At 44.8% G+C, this 14,991-nt stretch overlaps 1 protein-coding gene across 8 annotated transcripts in view; it reads left to right on the top strand.

Annotated features, from left to right (window-relative positions):
- Positions 1 to 14,991, top strand: part of ncor2 (nuclear receptor corepressor 2) — a 104,998-nt gene that overhangs the window by 68,040 nt on the left and 21,967 nt on the right. For 2 of the 8 annotated variants that reach the window (XM_067604523.1, XM_067604495.1), the window contains exons 15-27: positions 252 to 385; positions 1,898 to 2,058; positions 3,346 to 3,408; positions 8,905 to 9,047; positions 9,240 to 9,378; positions 10,028 to 10,445; positions 11,530 to 11,650; positions 12,175 to 12,448; positions 13,369 to 13,416; positions 13,756 to 13,920; positions 14,107 to 14,243; positions 14,449 to 14,545; positions 14,731 to 14,838. In XM_067604523.1, the coding sequence (XP_067460624.1) occupies positions 252 to 385; positions 1,898 to 2,058; positions 3,346 to 3,408; positions 8,905 to 9,047; positions 9,240 to 9,378; positions 10,028 to 10,445; positions 11,530 to 11,650; positions 12,175 to 12,448; positions 13,369 to 13,416; positions 13,756 to 13,920; positions 14,107 to 14,243; positions 14,449 to 14,545; positions 14,731 to 14,838 (2,008 nt within the window). Of the gene's footprint in view, positions 1 to 251; positions 386 to 1,897; positions 2,059 to 3,345; positions 3,409 to 8,904; positions 9,048 to 9,239; positions 9,379 to 10,027; positions 10,446 to 11,529; positions 11,651 to 12,174; positions 12,449 to 13,368; positions 13,417 to 13,755; positions 13,921 to 14,106; positions 14,244 to 14,448; positions 14,546 to 14,727; positions 14,839 to 14,991 lie in introns of all 8 variants that reach the window. The other 6 variants (XM_067604516.1, XM_067604481.1, XM_067604489.1 and 3 more) reach the window with 5 other exon arrangements.

The following is a 14,991-nucleotide window of genomic DNA, read 5'->3' as shown; positions in this document are numbered from 1 at the left end:
GTGAATGGTCATGTTATATGCGTGTCAGAATGGATAGAGGTTATTTCCAAAACGGTGCTAAACGCTCGGGTGGACGGAGAACGTTTTTGATTTAAAGTGCTGTTTTAAAATGAAAAGGCATCAGTGTGGACGTAGTCTAAGGTACACAGGTTACAGGAGAGGTTGGGTGTTTGTTTGTAAGTCTGTGTATCCATTACCTGGGATTATCTTTGTAATGGAGCGCCTTGTTGTTCCCGTGTCCCTCATTGCAGCACGGCCAGCAGCAACAACAGCAGCAACAAGTGAACCGGAGCAGCCAGGAAGAGAAGGAGAAGGAGGAGAAAGAGAAGGAGGGAGAGAGGGATGAAGAAAAAAATGAAGCTGAAGACAAGGAAGATGGAATGAAGTAAGTTGCATTTTAATACCGATTAAACCAACACGAGAGCATTAGTCATGTCATTTGTTTCAAACATCTTATGAATTTTTTATGCCTAAACAATATGTACTTAAGCCTTCATAATACATTTAAAAAAGCAGATTTGTATGCGAGTGAACCCATACAGCTGCAGCGATCTTAAGACTCTCCCCTTTTCTCCAACACACAATTTTTAGAATTGTTCCAGGTTAGGCTGCAGCAAATGGAGTAGGTTTTGGCTAGAAGGGGGAGCAGATCTGGAAATCCAATCATTCTGTAACCCTTGAGCACTTACTCTCTCACCTCCAGCCAGACTTTCCACCTACGGCAAATTCAAACGTCCATTCGTTCACCCCGTTAAAACAGCTGTTTTCCTGTTTATGCTTCTCCCCTTCCCAGTAGGGTGCCAAGTCTCATTTTTGAAATTCTGTGCTTATTTTGTTAGACTGAGGGGTTTTTTTTGATGGGGGGGAAAATAAGCAGTATGATTAACCTAGCTGTTTGAAAGGAGTAGGTGTGTTGTGTGTATGTGTGGGTGGGCGGCTATGTGCGGTGGTTGAAGGGGGTGTTTTCAGGCACAGTGCCAGCGAAGGATGCAAAACAACAGATGGAATATCACTGCTTTCTGTCGCCTGAAAACCAATAGATGAATGCAACACTCAATCTCGGTTTTCATTCACTATATTATGATGCTGAGTTTGAACACTACAGTAGTTTCATCTAATGGCAGGTCATATTTATTAGCATTGTCGGATCAGAAGATGGCGATGAAACTTTGCCAACTGTGTCCCTGCTCTGAGGAAAGGCCAGGGGACTCCGTGACTCCCAGCACACCCTGCTTGCCTCCCTGTCACCCCTGGCACAGCTGGCTCGCCTATATTTAGTGTGCCACCAGCAACCCTCAGCAAGATTAATGGAGCTCGGGGAAGATGAATGGAGGAGCAGTGGGTTCAAACTCAGTGGCTGTCTCCTGGCATGCCATTGTGCTGACACTCGATAAATTATCTTGAAGGAAAAAAAGAAAGAAAAAGCAGTATCTGCATACACGCTCCTATTTGGACTTGCAAGTTTGTTTCAGTCTGCAGCGTTCTATAGACTCCGTGCTCAGGTTTGCTTCAATGTAGAGGCCAAACAGTGTTAGTGAGTTAAGGACAAGCTGATTCGAAAACTGAATAGCAGCATAGCCTATATTAACATCTAAGAAAAAATTGTATTGGGAATTGTTTTAGTGCTTTTGCTCTTTCTAGGAGCTTTTTGCCTTCAGTCAGGTCTTCAGCAAGTGAATTATTTGGTCATTTTGATTGAGAACAGTCTGTGTTTGGTCATAAAAAAACACTCATCTGTATGCTAAGCAACACCTGTCCTGCAATGTTCTTCAAAAAATTGGGGGACTTTGAAAAGGGCTTTAAAAAGAGGGCTTTGAGCTGTGTATTGGTGATCCGTTATGTGCACACACCCCGCGTATCTCTCGCTGACTGTGTTGTCGACATTTCTCAAACGCAGGGATGACACCTCTGGAGAAGATGCAGAGGACAAAGAGCCTACAGTGGCTTTCAAGGGTCGACGCACAGCCAACAGCCAAGGGCGCCGCAAGGGCCGCATCACCCGCTCTATGACCAGTGAAGTGGAGGAGACCACCACACCACCCCTCAACAATGAGCTCGGTCAGTTTCAATTGCAATCAGAGCCAGTTTGCTTCTCTCTCCAGTGTTATTTAAATATGAGAACAGTTCAAGCAAGCCGCTACTTGCACACTGCACACTATTGGAGAGGTTAAACATTATGAAATTAATATTTATTTGGTTAAATTACAGTTGATCCAATATTTGATATTTGATGCAATATTTCTGTTAAACACGGATACACTTGAACTCTTATTCATTATAAAGAAATCTGTCATTTCTAACTTGCTGCAGGAACATTAAAATGTTAAAATAGCTAATAATGTAGGACAAAAATAATTTGCCTTTATCAGGAGCAATTAAACAACAGAGAATGTTTACAGATTATTATTTGACTACCATTATGCTGGATTTTTTTTGTAATTTGACTTTGTCGCCTTTGATCTAGTTGTTGCCTCCCGTCCCACACCACAAGAGTGCACTGTTGTTCCTTTTGTCTTCCAGTCATTCACTTTCAGTCTCGCACTCACTAGTTGACATTGAAATGCCACAATAAGAAATCAAAATGGTGACTGCAGGAGACATGCAGTTTAGTTCTGATCTGTTGGCAAAAGACAAAAGTATGATTTAAGGACAAAATACTGAATCTGTCAGCAGTGTCCCCTGGCTTAGCTCTTTGTTTCCTTACACATGGTAAGTCAGCCATGCACACACTTAACACTTTTGCTGTAGGCTATCAGGGATTTTTTGATGTTTCAGCAGTTGTGTTTATGTGCTGCATTTGCTCCTGCCGCACAGGTTTAGTCACAGGGAATCCCCAGGTGACTCAAACTGTAGGGGCTCTCATCAGCAGCCCCCCCCCCCCTCTCCACCACTGTTTGTTCCTCTGCTGGGAGTAGTGCTCGCTGCCCCACTGTGCCCTTCACAGGTCCATATAGAGGACATGTAAGTGCAGGGTCCAGCTCCAATGTCTGCCAGTCAGGGCCAGGGTCGGCCTGGCTTATGGCCTGCGCAGGGAAAGAAGCCAGTTGTTATGTCTATAATCATTAACTGACTTCTCTCCTTGGATTTCCTGCTTCCTCCATCTAAAACAAACAGTCCCTTGCGACCCACGCTGCAGTGCCTCACTGCCAAGCAGCACAAGCTACCCTGCCCCCCACCCTCTTATTATTTTTTCTTCTCTCATTTCTCTCTCTCCTTCCTTTCCTCTTGTCAGTCACTCCCTAACTGACTTTGTGACAACTGCCCACTCCCCCCCCCTCTCCTCCCGCCTTCTGTAACTTGGTGGTTCTCTCTTTTTTTTTTTTTTTTTTTTTTTTTTTTAAACAGCCAACCTGGAGATGAATGAGAGCTCTCGCTGGACTGAAGAAGAGATGGAAACTGCCAAAAAAGGTAATGCAAAGGAAAAGTTTGTTCTCGCTGTGAAGTGTAACTTCATTGCAGATAGCGTGCATAATAATAGAGATGTCACACTAGCAGCAACTCGAGCTTTGTTTTTTCGAAAGCATAGACAAGTGATGAGACTGTGACTTCCTGTTAGTGAGGCAGTAATCGCCACGTGCTGCTAGGTTGTGTCTATGCGTGTATGTGTCAAGTCTGCCTGGACTGGGTCTGTTGCTCTTTGGAGCCATTTCCCCCGTCTCTCTGGGTCAAGGCAGCCTGTCTTTTTTTATCAAGCCAGCTGTAAAGTCTGCCTCTTATCAGCTAGCCCCTGCATATGCAGCAGTCATTAACTTGGCCTGTTTATTGTCTCTGACTGAAGATTACCCAGCAGCCTATGGCTGATTCACAGAGGTCGCTGACATTCTGCTCAGTTTCCTCACACCAGCGCTGTGTGTGAATACGTTTGACAGTGCTTGTTGCGAGCAATACATGAGTCTCCAGCTCAGTCGCTGATTGAATGAGCTCCTCACCCTCAGTGTTTTTTTAATGCGAACTACTCTTTGGATAGGGATTCCCTACAGATCTGCTGCACCAGATTGAAGGTCAGATCTGCTTTTTTATCCATTTGGGTATTTTAAAAAGACAGATTTACATGTTCCAAGAAACGGTGATGGGCACTGCAAGCAGTAGTAGTGTTAATATTTATAAATCTTTGCCTTTGAATCCTTACATCACCAAAAGTACAGCCTGAGCTGTATGTTTAAATGCATGTTTTTTTTAAACCGATCATTTTTAAAAATCGAGATCTTAGGTGGGAAAGTACCATCTTTGTAATGTCAAGTCCTACTTTCTGTGTACATGACTCAACACAATTTCACTGCAAGGCAGACACTTCGTGGCCATTTCTAGATGGTGTGTCACCGTGCTTTGTGTAACTCTCAGTTCTGCTTCTGACTTTTTTTTTTTTTTTTTTTTTAAGATTTTTTTTTTTTTTTTTTTGCCTTTACTGGACAGTGATCAGCGAAGAGGCAGACAGGAAACAAGGAGAGAGAGAGATACTGTAGGTATGACATGCAACAAAGGTCCCTTGCTGGAATTGAGCCAGGGACGTTGCGGTTAGGTGGCATACGCAGTACCAATTTGGCTACTGAGGTGCTCTGCCTTCTGACTAATTTAACCGGTTTCTCCTTGTAATCAATAGTAGATGAAATGAAGTACCACTTGCAAGCAGTTATCAGCAGCTTGATTGTGATATTGAAACCACATTTTGGTCTAGAGGAGTTATCGCATCTGTCTCGTGCTGCCAGTGTGTGTGTATATGTGTGTGTGTGTGTGGTGTCCGCTGCAATTTGGGGTTTGTGTATGTGTGCGGGTTTGTGTGTTAAGGGGTTATTTTGCGATAACTGGCGCTGGCCTGGCTTGAACACGGTCCTGTGTAGTAATCCTAGTTAATGTCTTCAGTTCCATTCTCCTGCAGCGGGATTAGTGGGGCGCTCCATCCCAGAGGATTAGCCTGGCAGCTCAGTAGGAGCAGAGCTTCTATGAAGGGCTTATGTAACCACAACCACAGAGCCCCAGCTACAGCACCAAGGGCTGAAGAGGAGCTGGTCTTGCCATTTTTCATCAGTTCCAACAACCACCCCCACACCTGCCAAAAGGGATTCCCCCTCCTGCCTTAGACACTCCAAGACCGTAACCCCACCCCCCCATTTCTTTCTAGTATCGAACCAGCTTGACAAGGTGCTCTCCCCTCCAGGTGCCTGACATGTATATGTTTTAAAGAGGCTTAGGTGTCCTGATGCTAATGTGTTTATCCCCTTGAGCTAAAGAGATCTGAATAATGGCATTTATAGTGCCTGGCAAGGACATTCCAGCATTGCGGTGCCAACCCAGCGCTGCCTTCGAGGATGGCATGGCCACACTCTGAGATGGATCATTCTTGTCTTCACTGCTCATAAAGACTGGGTACCTCAAACAAGGGACAGCCAAGCTTTGTAAAGCCTCTCTCTTAAATCCACCAGTTCTGCCGTTGTGTGTGTGTGTGTGTTTCTAAGATATGTGTTGCAAAGGTTGTGTCTGTGTGCACTTGGTCCAAGCTGTGTGTGTTTGCATGTGCACCTTCTTGGCTGGCATTTATGTAAGTGCACTAATCTGGCAGGCTTTGCTTGGGTGCAGGCAGGCAGCTGGATAATGGCCCTTGCTCTGCTTGCTGGAAGAACCCATTTAAAGGAGCAGCAGGTAGAGAATGCTATATTATCTTTCTCTTCCTTCTCCACTGTTGCTCTATCTCTGTCTCTCGTTCTGTCCGTCTCTCTTCGATGGGAGATGGCACCAGCCCAGATTGGCAAGAGCTGTGGAAGATTTGGCAAGCGACTCATTCCCCCACTCACTTTCTCTCTCCCTCACTCTGTGTTGTTATAGACTGGAGAGAGGTCACATTCAAGATGAAAAGCAGGTCAGTCAGGAAAAATGTGAAAGCCTTTATGCTTTCTCATGGTATCAACATCAACTCCCTTGCTCTCCCCCCCCCCCCTCCGTGTCTCCCCCTCTTCGCTCTTTGCTTACTCTCAACTTCTGTATCCTTCCTCTTTCTCCATTGTCTCTTTGGCTCAGTGACTCTCTCTCTCTCTCTATCTCTCCTCTCTCTCTCTGGGCTGCGCGCTCACTCTCTCTCTCTTGCTCTCTCTTTCCCTCTCTCTCCTTTCTCCCTCTCCCTCTATCTCTCTCTCTCCGCTCTCTGTTTACTCTTGGACTGCCTGAGTGTGTGTTTGCGTCTGTGTGCTAGAGTATTAACAAGAGGGAGAGAGAGGGTTCGAGTGAGTGTGTACTCACTCATGCGTTTGTATGTGCCTTGGTTGGTGTGTGTGTGTGTGTGTGTGTGAGTGTGTGCGTGCCGCGGTGCCTGCTGGCAGAGTGAGGTAAGGGGAGGGACGGACCGACGGAGAGAGGGAGGGAGGGAAAAAAAGAGAGATAGAGGAGAGATCAGATGAGGAGAGAGAGAGGCTGAGCACATAGCACCGCCCCACAGTCCCACTTTCCTGTGGAAGTCTTCCCAGACGACCGCCATTGGGGAGAGACACGGCAGAGAAGAACAGACCAGCACTTACTGAAGCACAGGGAAGAGGAAAGGAGGGGAGAGGCCAGGAGCATGTGCTGTTTTGGAGCATGTCAACCTGACACCGGCTCAAGTATCAAGCCAGCTGGCAGGAAGAGCGCCGAGACTGAGCTGTTTTCATCTCCTCTGCTCTGGATAGGAAGGCCCAGCCCTGAAGAGCTTCCCGGCTGGCCCTACAGAGATCAGACCGTCTGATAGTGTTATCCAGAGCAGGGCCATGAGACGACGGCTGGAGTGATAGGCATGTGACAGACAGGAACAACCACTTTCTGACTGCACCAGGTGTTGATTGGACTTTCTCTGGGAGGAGCTAAAGGGAATACAGGGTTCTGATTGGGTGTGAGGCTACCACCTGCTTCAGTATTGCGACTGCTGATTGGATGTTTGTTCCATGTGTGTTGCTACAGCAACTAAGGCCTTGAGTCAACCAGAGCAGCTTGAGATTGTGCTTTGTGTGCTTGCATACAATGGAATAAACTGGATGTAGCTGGAGGTCAAAACAAAGTGACCTTTGACTCTGAGTAAATGAATTGCATTGTTATTACTTCAGGTTCACTGGGTGCAGAGCAAAGTGTTTGTCCTACTTGATATTATGCCACTGTTTGTGCACATGAATGTTTGTGTGTACTCTGGCTGGTTGGAGTGGTGTCTGACTTGTAGGGCAGTCTGCCCCCTCCTCCCCTCTTCTGAGACGGCTGTAAAAGGTTAATAGGTGTCAGTCATGTGTCCCTGTTCTCTAGGAGTGAGTCAGGCTGAGCGGTCTCTGTTCTTTTCTCTCGGAGAAGCTTTCCTAGCATCGCCTTCAGTGGCAGCAAATGAATATTTCAGCTGAAATACCTCTTCCACTTTTAACACTTGACAGGTTGTAGGTGTGCAGCAGCTTTTAGACACCAACAGTTCAGACTTGAAGATCGCTTTTACTTGTTATGGTAGCTCTTTTTATATGTCATATTCTCAGCATGACAGCGAATATCATACAGCTTCTCATTTTTGCTGGAAGGTGCACAGCATTGCTAGTCCCGTTTGGCAAAAGTTTTTATTTTATCAGTAGGTGTCTGTCACAGGTGGCGTTTGAGTTATGTCAACGTAAAGATAAATATGGCATTTCAAGGGGTGAATTGAGCTTGAAGTGTTACAATGCAGATACATTTGTGGATACAACATGTCTCTCTTTATGTATCCTCACATCATAAAAATATGCAATCTTGTGAATATTACCCTAGATATTGAACTTGTAAACGACTATTAGATAAGCTTTTATTGCAGTTGTTACTTATTAGTAGTATCATTCTATAAACTGTTGATATCAGAGTCAGTCTGATTAATATGAGAATTGAAATGACAGGGCTGTAAACAGCTGTCCTTTCCTCTCCTTTGGCTCAGAGTTCTGCTTGTTGTCCTACTGCCTCCATTAAGCGATGAGATGCAGAGACCTCTGAACCCTTGTCCAAGGTTATCCCAGGAGGTGTTGGCTCTGTGCCTGTTAATAACACCCCCCACAACCCTTTGAGAGGCTGTCCTGCTGCCAGGGCCTGTCAGACTGGCACAGGAAACAAGTGGGTGGTGTAAGCTAAGCCTCTTACAGCACACACTGTTAATGAGCTGCCTTTAGCTAACAGCAGACTCTGGAGGGGAAACACCGGAGCAAATTCTACGCTATCTGTCTTTCTCACTCACTAGCAGTTGCCCACTGACTGCCCTCTACATCTCTTCTTTTAGCACACATACACTGAGTAGTTGTGTGTCCGTGTGTGTGTGTGTTTCATGACAGGTTGATCTATCACAGCTCTGGCCCAGCGGGTGCCTGTAGACTCTTGTGTAAGGCACAATCATGTGGTTGACTGGGTAAAGGACTAGGGTTTCTTGGAACTGGGTCACATCAAAGTCAGTCAGAATATGACACAGAGTGACCCCAGTGGGGAGAGTTAGTGATGTCATCGGTATCATAGACGCAGTATAATAGGTGATTGAGCTACCACACCACCACTCCCCTCTCCATTTCTCTCTGGCTTTCTCTATATAGGAAGCATATGGCATTGAGCCACACTGCTCATATGTTGCATTGTGAGCTAAACCCCCAGGCTGTACTACAGTTTTGACAGCTGTATATAGACAGATGTTTATGGCTATTGATTTATCAGAGAGGCTCCCACACTATGGACTTGGAGAGATTGTGGTTGGTGATATGTGTAATAGTGCATAAACCAAAATTACCATTACATTTACAATCTTTACAACAAGTGCACTTTGCACATCTTACACCATATTTTACAACTGCATTTGAGATGGAAAGGAGACATTGTTATTGTTCAAGGCCACATGTCATCCATGTCTGTCGTTGTTCTTGTTCAGTATCCTAATCCCTCTGCCTGTCCATCTGTTTATTCCAGGCCTTCTCCAATATGGTAGGAATTGGTCCGCCATCGCCAAGATGGTGGGATCAAAAACTGTGTCTCAGTGCAAGAACTTCTACTTCAACTACAAGAAGAGGCAAAAACTTGATGAGATTCTGCAGCAGCATAAAATGAAATCGGTAGGCAAAGGGAACGTTTTTGAGACTTATGTGTTCCTCTCAGTTTGAAAATAGCAGAAATCATAAGGATGAAAAAATAAAGTACTAAATGCTTTCTGTGCACCCCTTAGCTATAAGATTGTTTCTGGGTTTCTTCTGGAGCTCTTTGGTGTCTTGGCAGTTTTTATTTAGTGTGTGTTGGTTTTCACCCAGGAGAAGGAGCGAAAAGCCCGTCGTAGGGGGAAAGCCCCACAGAATGAGGAGGCCAGTGCCCCGTACGCAGCAGAGGAGGAGGAGATGGAGGGTTCAGGGGCCAGTGGTAACGAAGAGGAGGCCGCTGAAGATGGAGAAGGTACACCACTCCCAAGAGCTGCATACATAACGCTATATTGTATAAATCAAAGGTTTACCTGCATTTATCAATTAAAGTTGTGTCTCCTGCTTAAAAAAGGATTTTGTCTATTCTTAGTATAAAGTATTTTTCGAGTAATAGTGTGTGTTAGCAATCAATTATATAAAGCAAGAAAAAAAAGTCATTCCTGTTGCTGTGGACCTGTATTTTGTCAAAACAGTGAGCAGAGCAAAATGGAGGTCTCAGGACTACTTTGCAGTATGTCCTGTTCCTGATCCTTAATGTAAAGGCAGAACTCTTTGAGTAGCTCACTGTTAGCTTCAAGAATTATATTCCACAATGACAAACATAATAGAATCCTGAAAATCCTGCTGTAGTTTGTTGATTGAAGTATACTGTACAGACTCTACTTCCACAATGGAGCGCCAAAGCCCCAGGGGATTTCATCCCAATTGGTTTTGTGTTCCTCCTTATTGTACAGTGAAACCTGATTAGGCAGAAGAGTGGCACTGTGAAGAATCTGGTTTAGCAAAGAGAGATGGGGGGAAAGATGGAAGAAAAAAGGACAAGGAGATATAACACGATTAACAATGTAAGCCCAGTCCTGTCTTCTGATCTGTGTCTCCCTTTGTCCTCTTGTCTTTGCCAGGTGGAGCCAACAACAGCTCTGACACAGAGAGCTTGCCCTCACCACATTCATCAGAGGACAGCAAGACTAAGGAGGAGGGCTCGAGCAGGTCGAAGGCCAGCTCCAACACCGGGGACAAGGAGGGAGACATGGGCCAGGCCGGGGATGAGAAACCCCCAGTCAAGGAAGATGCAGACACATCTATCAAGCAGGAGATAAAGACTGAGACAGGGGAACCTAACAAGGAGCAGCTGCAGCCACCACCCAGCGATGCCACAGACAAAAAACCTCCTACAGCAGAGACTGAGGATGTCAAGAGCTCCACCAAGAGCTCCAAGAAGGACCATGGGACCAAAACGGGCTCCCATGGGGACAGTGACTCTAGTGCCACTTGCAGTGCTGATGAGGTGGAAGAGACAGACAACACAGATAAGAACAGGTAAGAACTTCATAGCAGGTAGTATAGTGGTAAATAGATTGTTTTTTAAAATGCAAAAAACAATCATTTCCCATTCATTTAATTGAAAAACAATGTTTCTCCCCTGCTGCATTTTTATCAATGACATCACTGGGTCTGGTTGACATTATTAGTGTCAAAAGGCTTCTGGTTTTTGGGCTTTGGTTTACTAGGTGTCCTACTTTTCTGGTCTTCCACAGCAAACATCAGAAAATAAAGCAGTGAGGGTTTTTAAGTGTTATTAGTTGCCTAGTTACACTGTACAGCAGTGAAGCCATATTTGGCAAACCAATTGTGCGTACACTACAGGTTGCTCTTTTCTATCAAGCAGAGACTTATTTTGTATGAATGAACATACATATATATCTATATATATACATATATAGATAGATATATATGTATACCATATATGTGTGTGTCTGTGAATGAGGCCACAAGAAATGGGTGTCAAAGTGCGTGGGAGGAGTGATTAGTCTTGTTTGCACGGTATTTGTTCAATTTTTTCCATGACAGCAGACTGCATGTACTGGCAGAGCTGAGGGAAACGCTGCCCTCTCTGCCAAAGCAAACAAAGAGAGTGAGTGAGTGTGGGTGTGTGTCTGTGTGTGCATGCATGTATGTGTGTGTAAACTTTTGTGTTGTTGTGCCTCAAAGTGTGTGTCTGTCTGTTACACAGTGTATGTTGTGTGCTTTCGACAGACGTGCGAGACGAGGTTATGGATTTTAAATTGAATTTTTTTTTTTTTTTTCTCGGGCTCACACATATCCCACATACATCATATCACAGAGACGCACACACACACACACACACATTCAATTATTCAAATACTTGAATAGTTTGATTAATGAATGAGTATTTTTGAATATGGCTGTGTCCTGGGGGAATGGGTAGACAGACGTGTGAGATGGGAACACAGCAACAACCTCTGCTCTCCTTGTGGTGCTTTCTTTTTTTTTCCGGGTTTTAAAAATGTATCTTTTCTAAAAACTATGTTGTGTTTGGATTCAAGCGGGCAAAGCAAATAAAAGAAGGAACTGATCTCTGTCTGTCTGTGTGTGTGTGTAGAATGACTTCTCCACGGCCAAGCCTGCTGAACTACGCTCATGATGGGGTCATATCCTCCCCACTGCAGAAGCCCATGGACCTCAAACAGCTCAAACAGAGGGCTGCTGCTATACCACCTATTGTGAGTAACTATTTAAACTCCGTGTGCCTGCGGGCTCACCGTCTGTTTTTATCAGTCTTCTCACACATCAAACAACAGTTAGGTGAGGAACATTACAGCTTTTCCATCCTTGGAAAGCATCTTTGACCCAGGTAGTGTTCTGTAACAGAAAACTGATTTGCTCAGCTCAGACAAACACACACACTTTGGCACTCCATTGCAGTGGTGTCAACACTATCCCTGTTTCTCTGCTTACAGAGATAAGAGTGCAGCAGGTGAAATTGTTAAGTCATATTTGTATAAGATAAGCCAGCCAGATGGAGAAAGATGGGATAGATTGATTGGTGGAGAAGAAACAAGATGCTAGGCGTTAGGGCAACTTTACCTTACCAAGAAAGAAGAGATGTTTTTTTTAGCTATCATGGTTATCAGACACTGTTTGCGGCTAACCATATGTCAAATGCCAGGTAGGAGTGGGTCAGGTGTTATGTGTGTTTGGTGTGCGTATATATAACCTATTTAATTCCCTCTCATCCTGTGTGTAGATGCCAGAAGCGTCTGTACAGGGCAGTCAGCGGAGTGGGGGCAAGGGCGTGCTGCCCCCCCACGCCCTGGCATTGTACCAGCAACAGATCACCATGGCTCATGGGGAGTCCTCTCAGGAGGTCAAACAACAACTGCAGCAACAACAGCAGCAGCTTTCAGGCCAGCCGGGCAAACAGCAGCCTTACACCACGCAGGCAGACAGAGACAGGGAGGCTCTTCACAGCAGCAGCCCTCGTGTCCGTCCACGCAGCCCCTCCACCAGCGACAAAGATGGTATGCTAACCCCCATCATGACAAGAAAGTTGTTTTATTGCCTTGAGCTTCACCTGGCTGCTAAATCCTTTAAAAATCATAAGTCATGTCAATGTTTCACCAGTCAGCTAGTATTTAGAGTAGCATAGAATGTTTTGTTAGCAGATAGTTACAAATGAAGCAACCCTTGCCACAGTTAACTGCTTTTTTCCTCATTGTCCCTCTGTCTTTTTCCCAAACCATCATTTCCTCTCTGTATGATCTCTAGTATCGCTCTTCTTCAGGGTCATGTCTGTTTACATGGTACATTGCTGGAATTGTCAAAGCCCAGTAAAAATGTGCAGCATAAATGGATTTAACATCTTACACTGATGGGGAAACAAGATTTTTCTCTGAAAAAAGAGGAATAATGGAATTTATATAAAGACAATGGAGGTTAATGAAAGTGCTGTATATTATGCAGTTTTAGTAGTGTTTGATCTAGTTTTACTTAGTTGGTCCTTGCTACATGCTCTAACCTTGAGTCTGTGTTCTTTAGTGTTTAGGGTATTCAAGTGTTTCTGGGACGCTTGTGGAGAGGGATCTGATAAATGATCTGGTATTGCTATTGACCCAGAAGGGAATATAGTCTAGTTCAGTGCACTTACTGTGAGCTTGTGGGATGTGATTATCAGAGAACACGGTACAATCCAGTCAAAGACAAGTCTTTTATAACCAACTGGGCACAGCAGCTGTGAACTCCAAAGTACAGAAGACACTTTTTCCTCTCTTTTATGACTTTTTAGGAAAGAAAAAAAGGTTTAAAAAGTCCTGCCTTTGGCTGGTGGGAACACAAAATTCACACCCTGTGGTTATGGTAGTAAAGTGTTTACATATTTGTGTGGGAGAGAGATCAATTCTGTGAGGATGCGATGATCTGTGGTGTGTTTGTGTCCCTTCAGAGCTGGAAGGCAACGAGAGGTGGTTACTGACCCTCCTGCAGGGATTAAGTAGGTTCACCCCTTGCCTTCTCCCCCTATTCCTTTTTAATGAACACTTTACCACACTGCAGGGTGCTCACCCCTCCTCTGCTGGATTTTACTTTGTGTACTTTACAATAAATATTAGCAGTGGGTTGTTGTGTATGTTAGTATATTAATTCGGCGGTGTGTCACTCTGGCCGGGAAGTGGCATGAATGCCATGTGCACATGGACAACACTGACGACGGTGTTGATGTTGACACCAGTGAACTAGCATCGATATAGCAACGACAGCATCTTGAAATAATGGATGTCTAGCTGAGTGCTCTGCTTTGGTTTCTGATTATGTACGTGCGTTGCCATTGCAGAAAAGTCCCGGTCTTTCTCTCCGCATGGTGAAGCCAAGAGGCAGGCACTGGGCCCCGATGACCTGAGGACTTCTAACTTGGGTCGGCCAGTTCTATCCCCTTACCCCATGTCCCCACGAGACATGGCCAAGATCAGTCACGACCAGCACCTACTCCACTTCAACTGTAAGTCCTCCTCCCTGTTCTGTCCTGTCTTTATATTCCTAACAGGCCTAATTTATGTTGTTTGTTATATATATTGTATACTGTATTATGGCAACAAAGCCCCTTCTTCTTGCTTGTCTATAATGCCTCTATAAACCCTCTGCCAAAAACAAATACTCAAATCTCATAATCTCTCCTTCCTGCCAGCGTTCCAGCAAGCAAGCCACTCTGCACTCTCTAGTCTGCCACAGGACGGTGGTAGACTGGCAGCAGTGAGACCCCTCACCATGCCAGAACCACCACCTCTTATTTCCTCCACCAAGCCAGGAGGCTCCATCACACAGGTACGTAGCAGCATACAGATGAAAACCAGGGCTCACTTTTGAATAACAGTAGCACACTACATAACAATATTCACTATCTAAAATATTCTACCAGTGGTAGTGTAGTACTGAAACAAACAAAGAATAATTCAAATTAGAATCTGACAAACTAATGTTACTGCATATAATGTAAGTCACCATTATGATGAAATATGTGCTTCTTCAGGGTACCCCAGTACAATTGCACAGCCCAGCTCATGGGTTGGACCATGGGAAGATGCCTACACAGATGGGCTTGTCTTGGATGGATCAGAGGAAAGTTGGTGAGTAAAATTGTCTGGAAGGACTAGTGCACTTCCAGTTTTGCTTCATGCCAAGTTTCTATTCTACAACGGCCATCACAGCTGACAGCGAGGTCTGATTATCTGTTCCGTCACCATGGATATGTCTTTCTCACTACCTCTGTTCATTCCTCGCTTTTCCCAAATTGTCACACACTGTACAGCAGGTCCGTTCCCGGTGGTAAAACAGGAACAGTTATCCCCTCGCAGCTCGTCGTCTCAAGCTGACAACCTGTCGACCCAGGGGACACCTCATGATAACCCTGCTGGAAGAGGTAGATGGTCGCCTTTTCTTCTTTTATATTTGATTTCCATACAAAACAGTGTTTCTGCTTTGCTTCTGCATTTTTCCTCGCATTGTGTAGTACAGTTCAGTTGTTTGCAATCAACCATGATGCCATAATGTTTATTAAATTAGACATGAACTA

This window comes from Thunnus thynnus, chromosome 2, assembly GCF_963924715.1.
Source record: "Thunnus thynnus chromosome 2, fThuThy2.1, whole genome shotgun sequence".
Lineage (NCBI taxonomy): Eukaryota > Metazoa > Chordata > Actinopteri > Scombriformes > Scombridae > Thunnus > Thunnus thynnus.
Note: the sequence above shows the minus strand (reverse complement) of the source record. Positions and strands in the feature narration are given on the sequence as shown.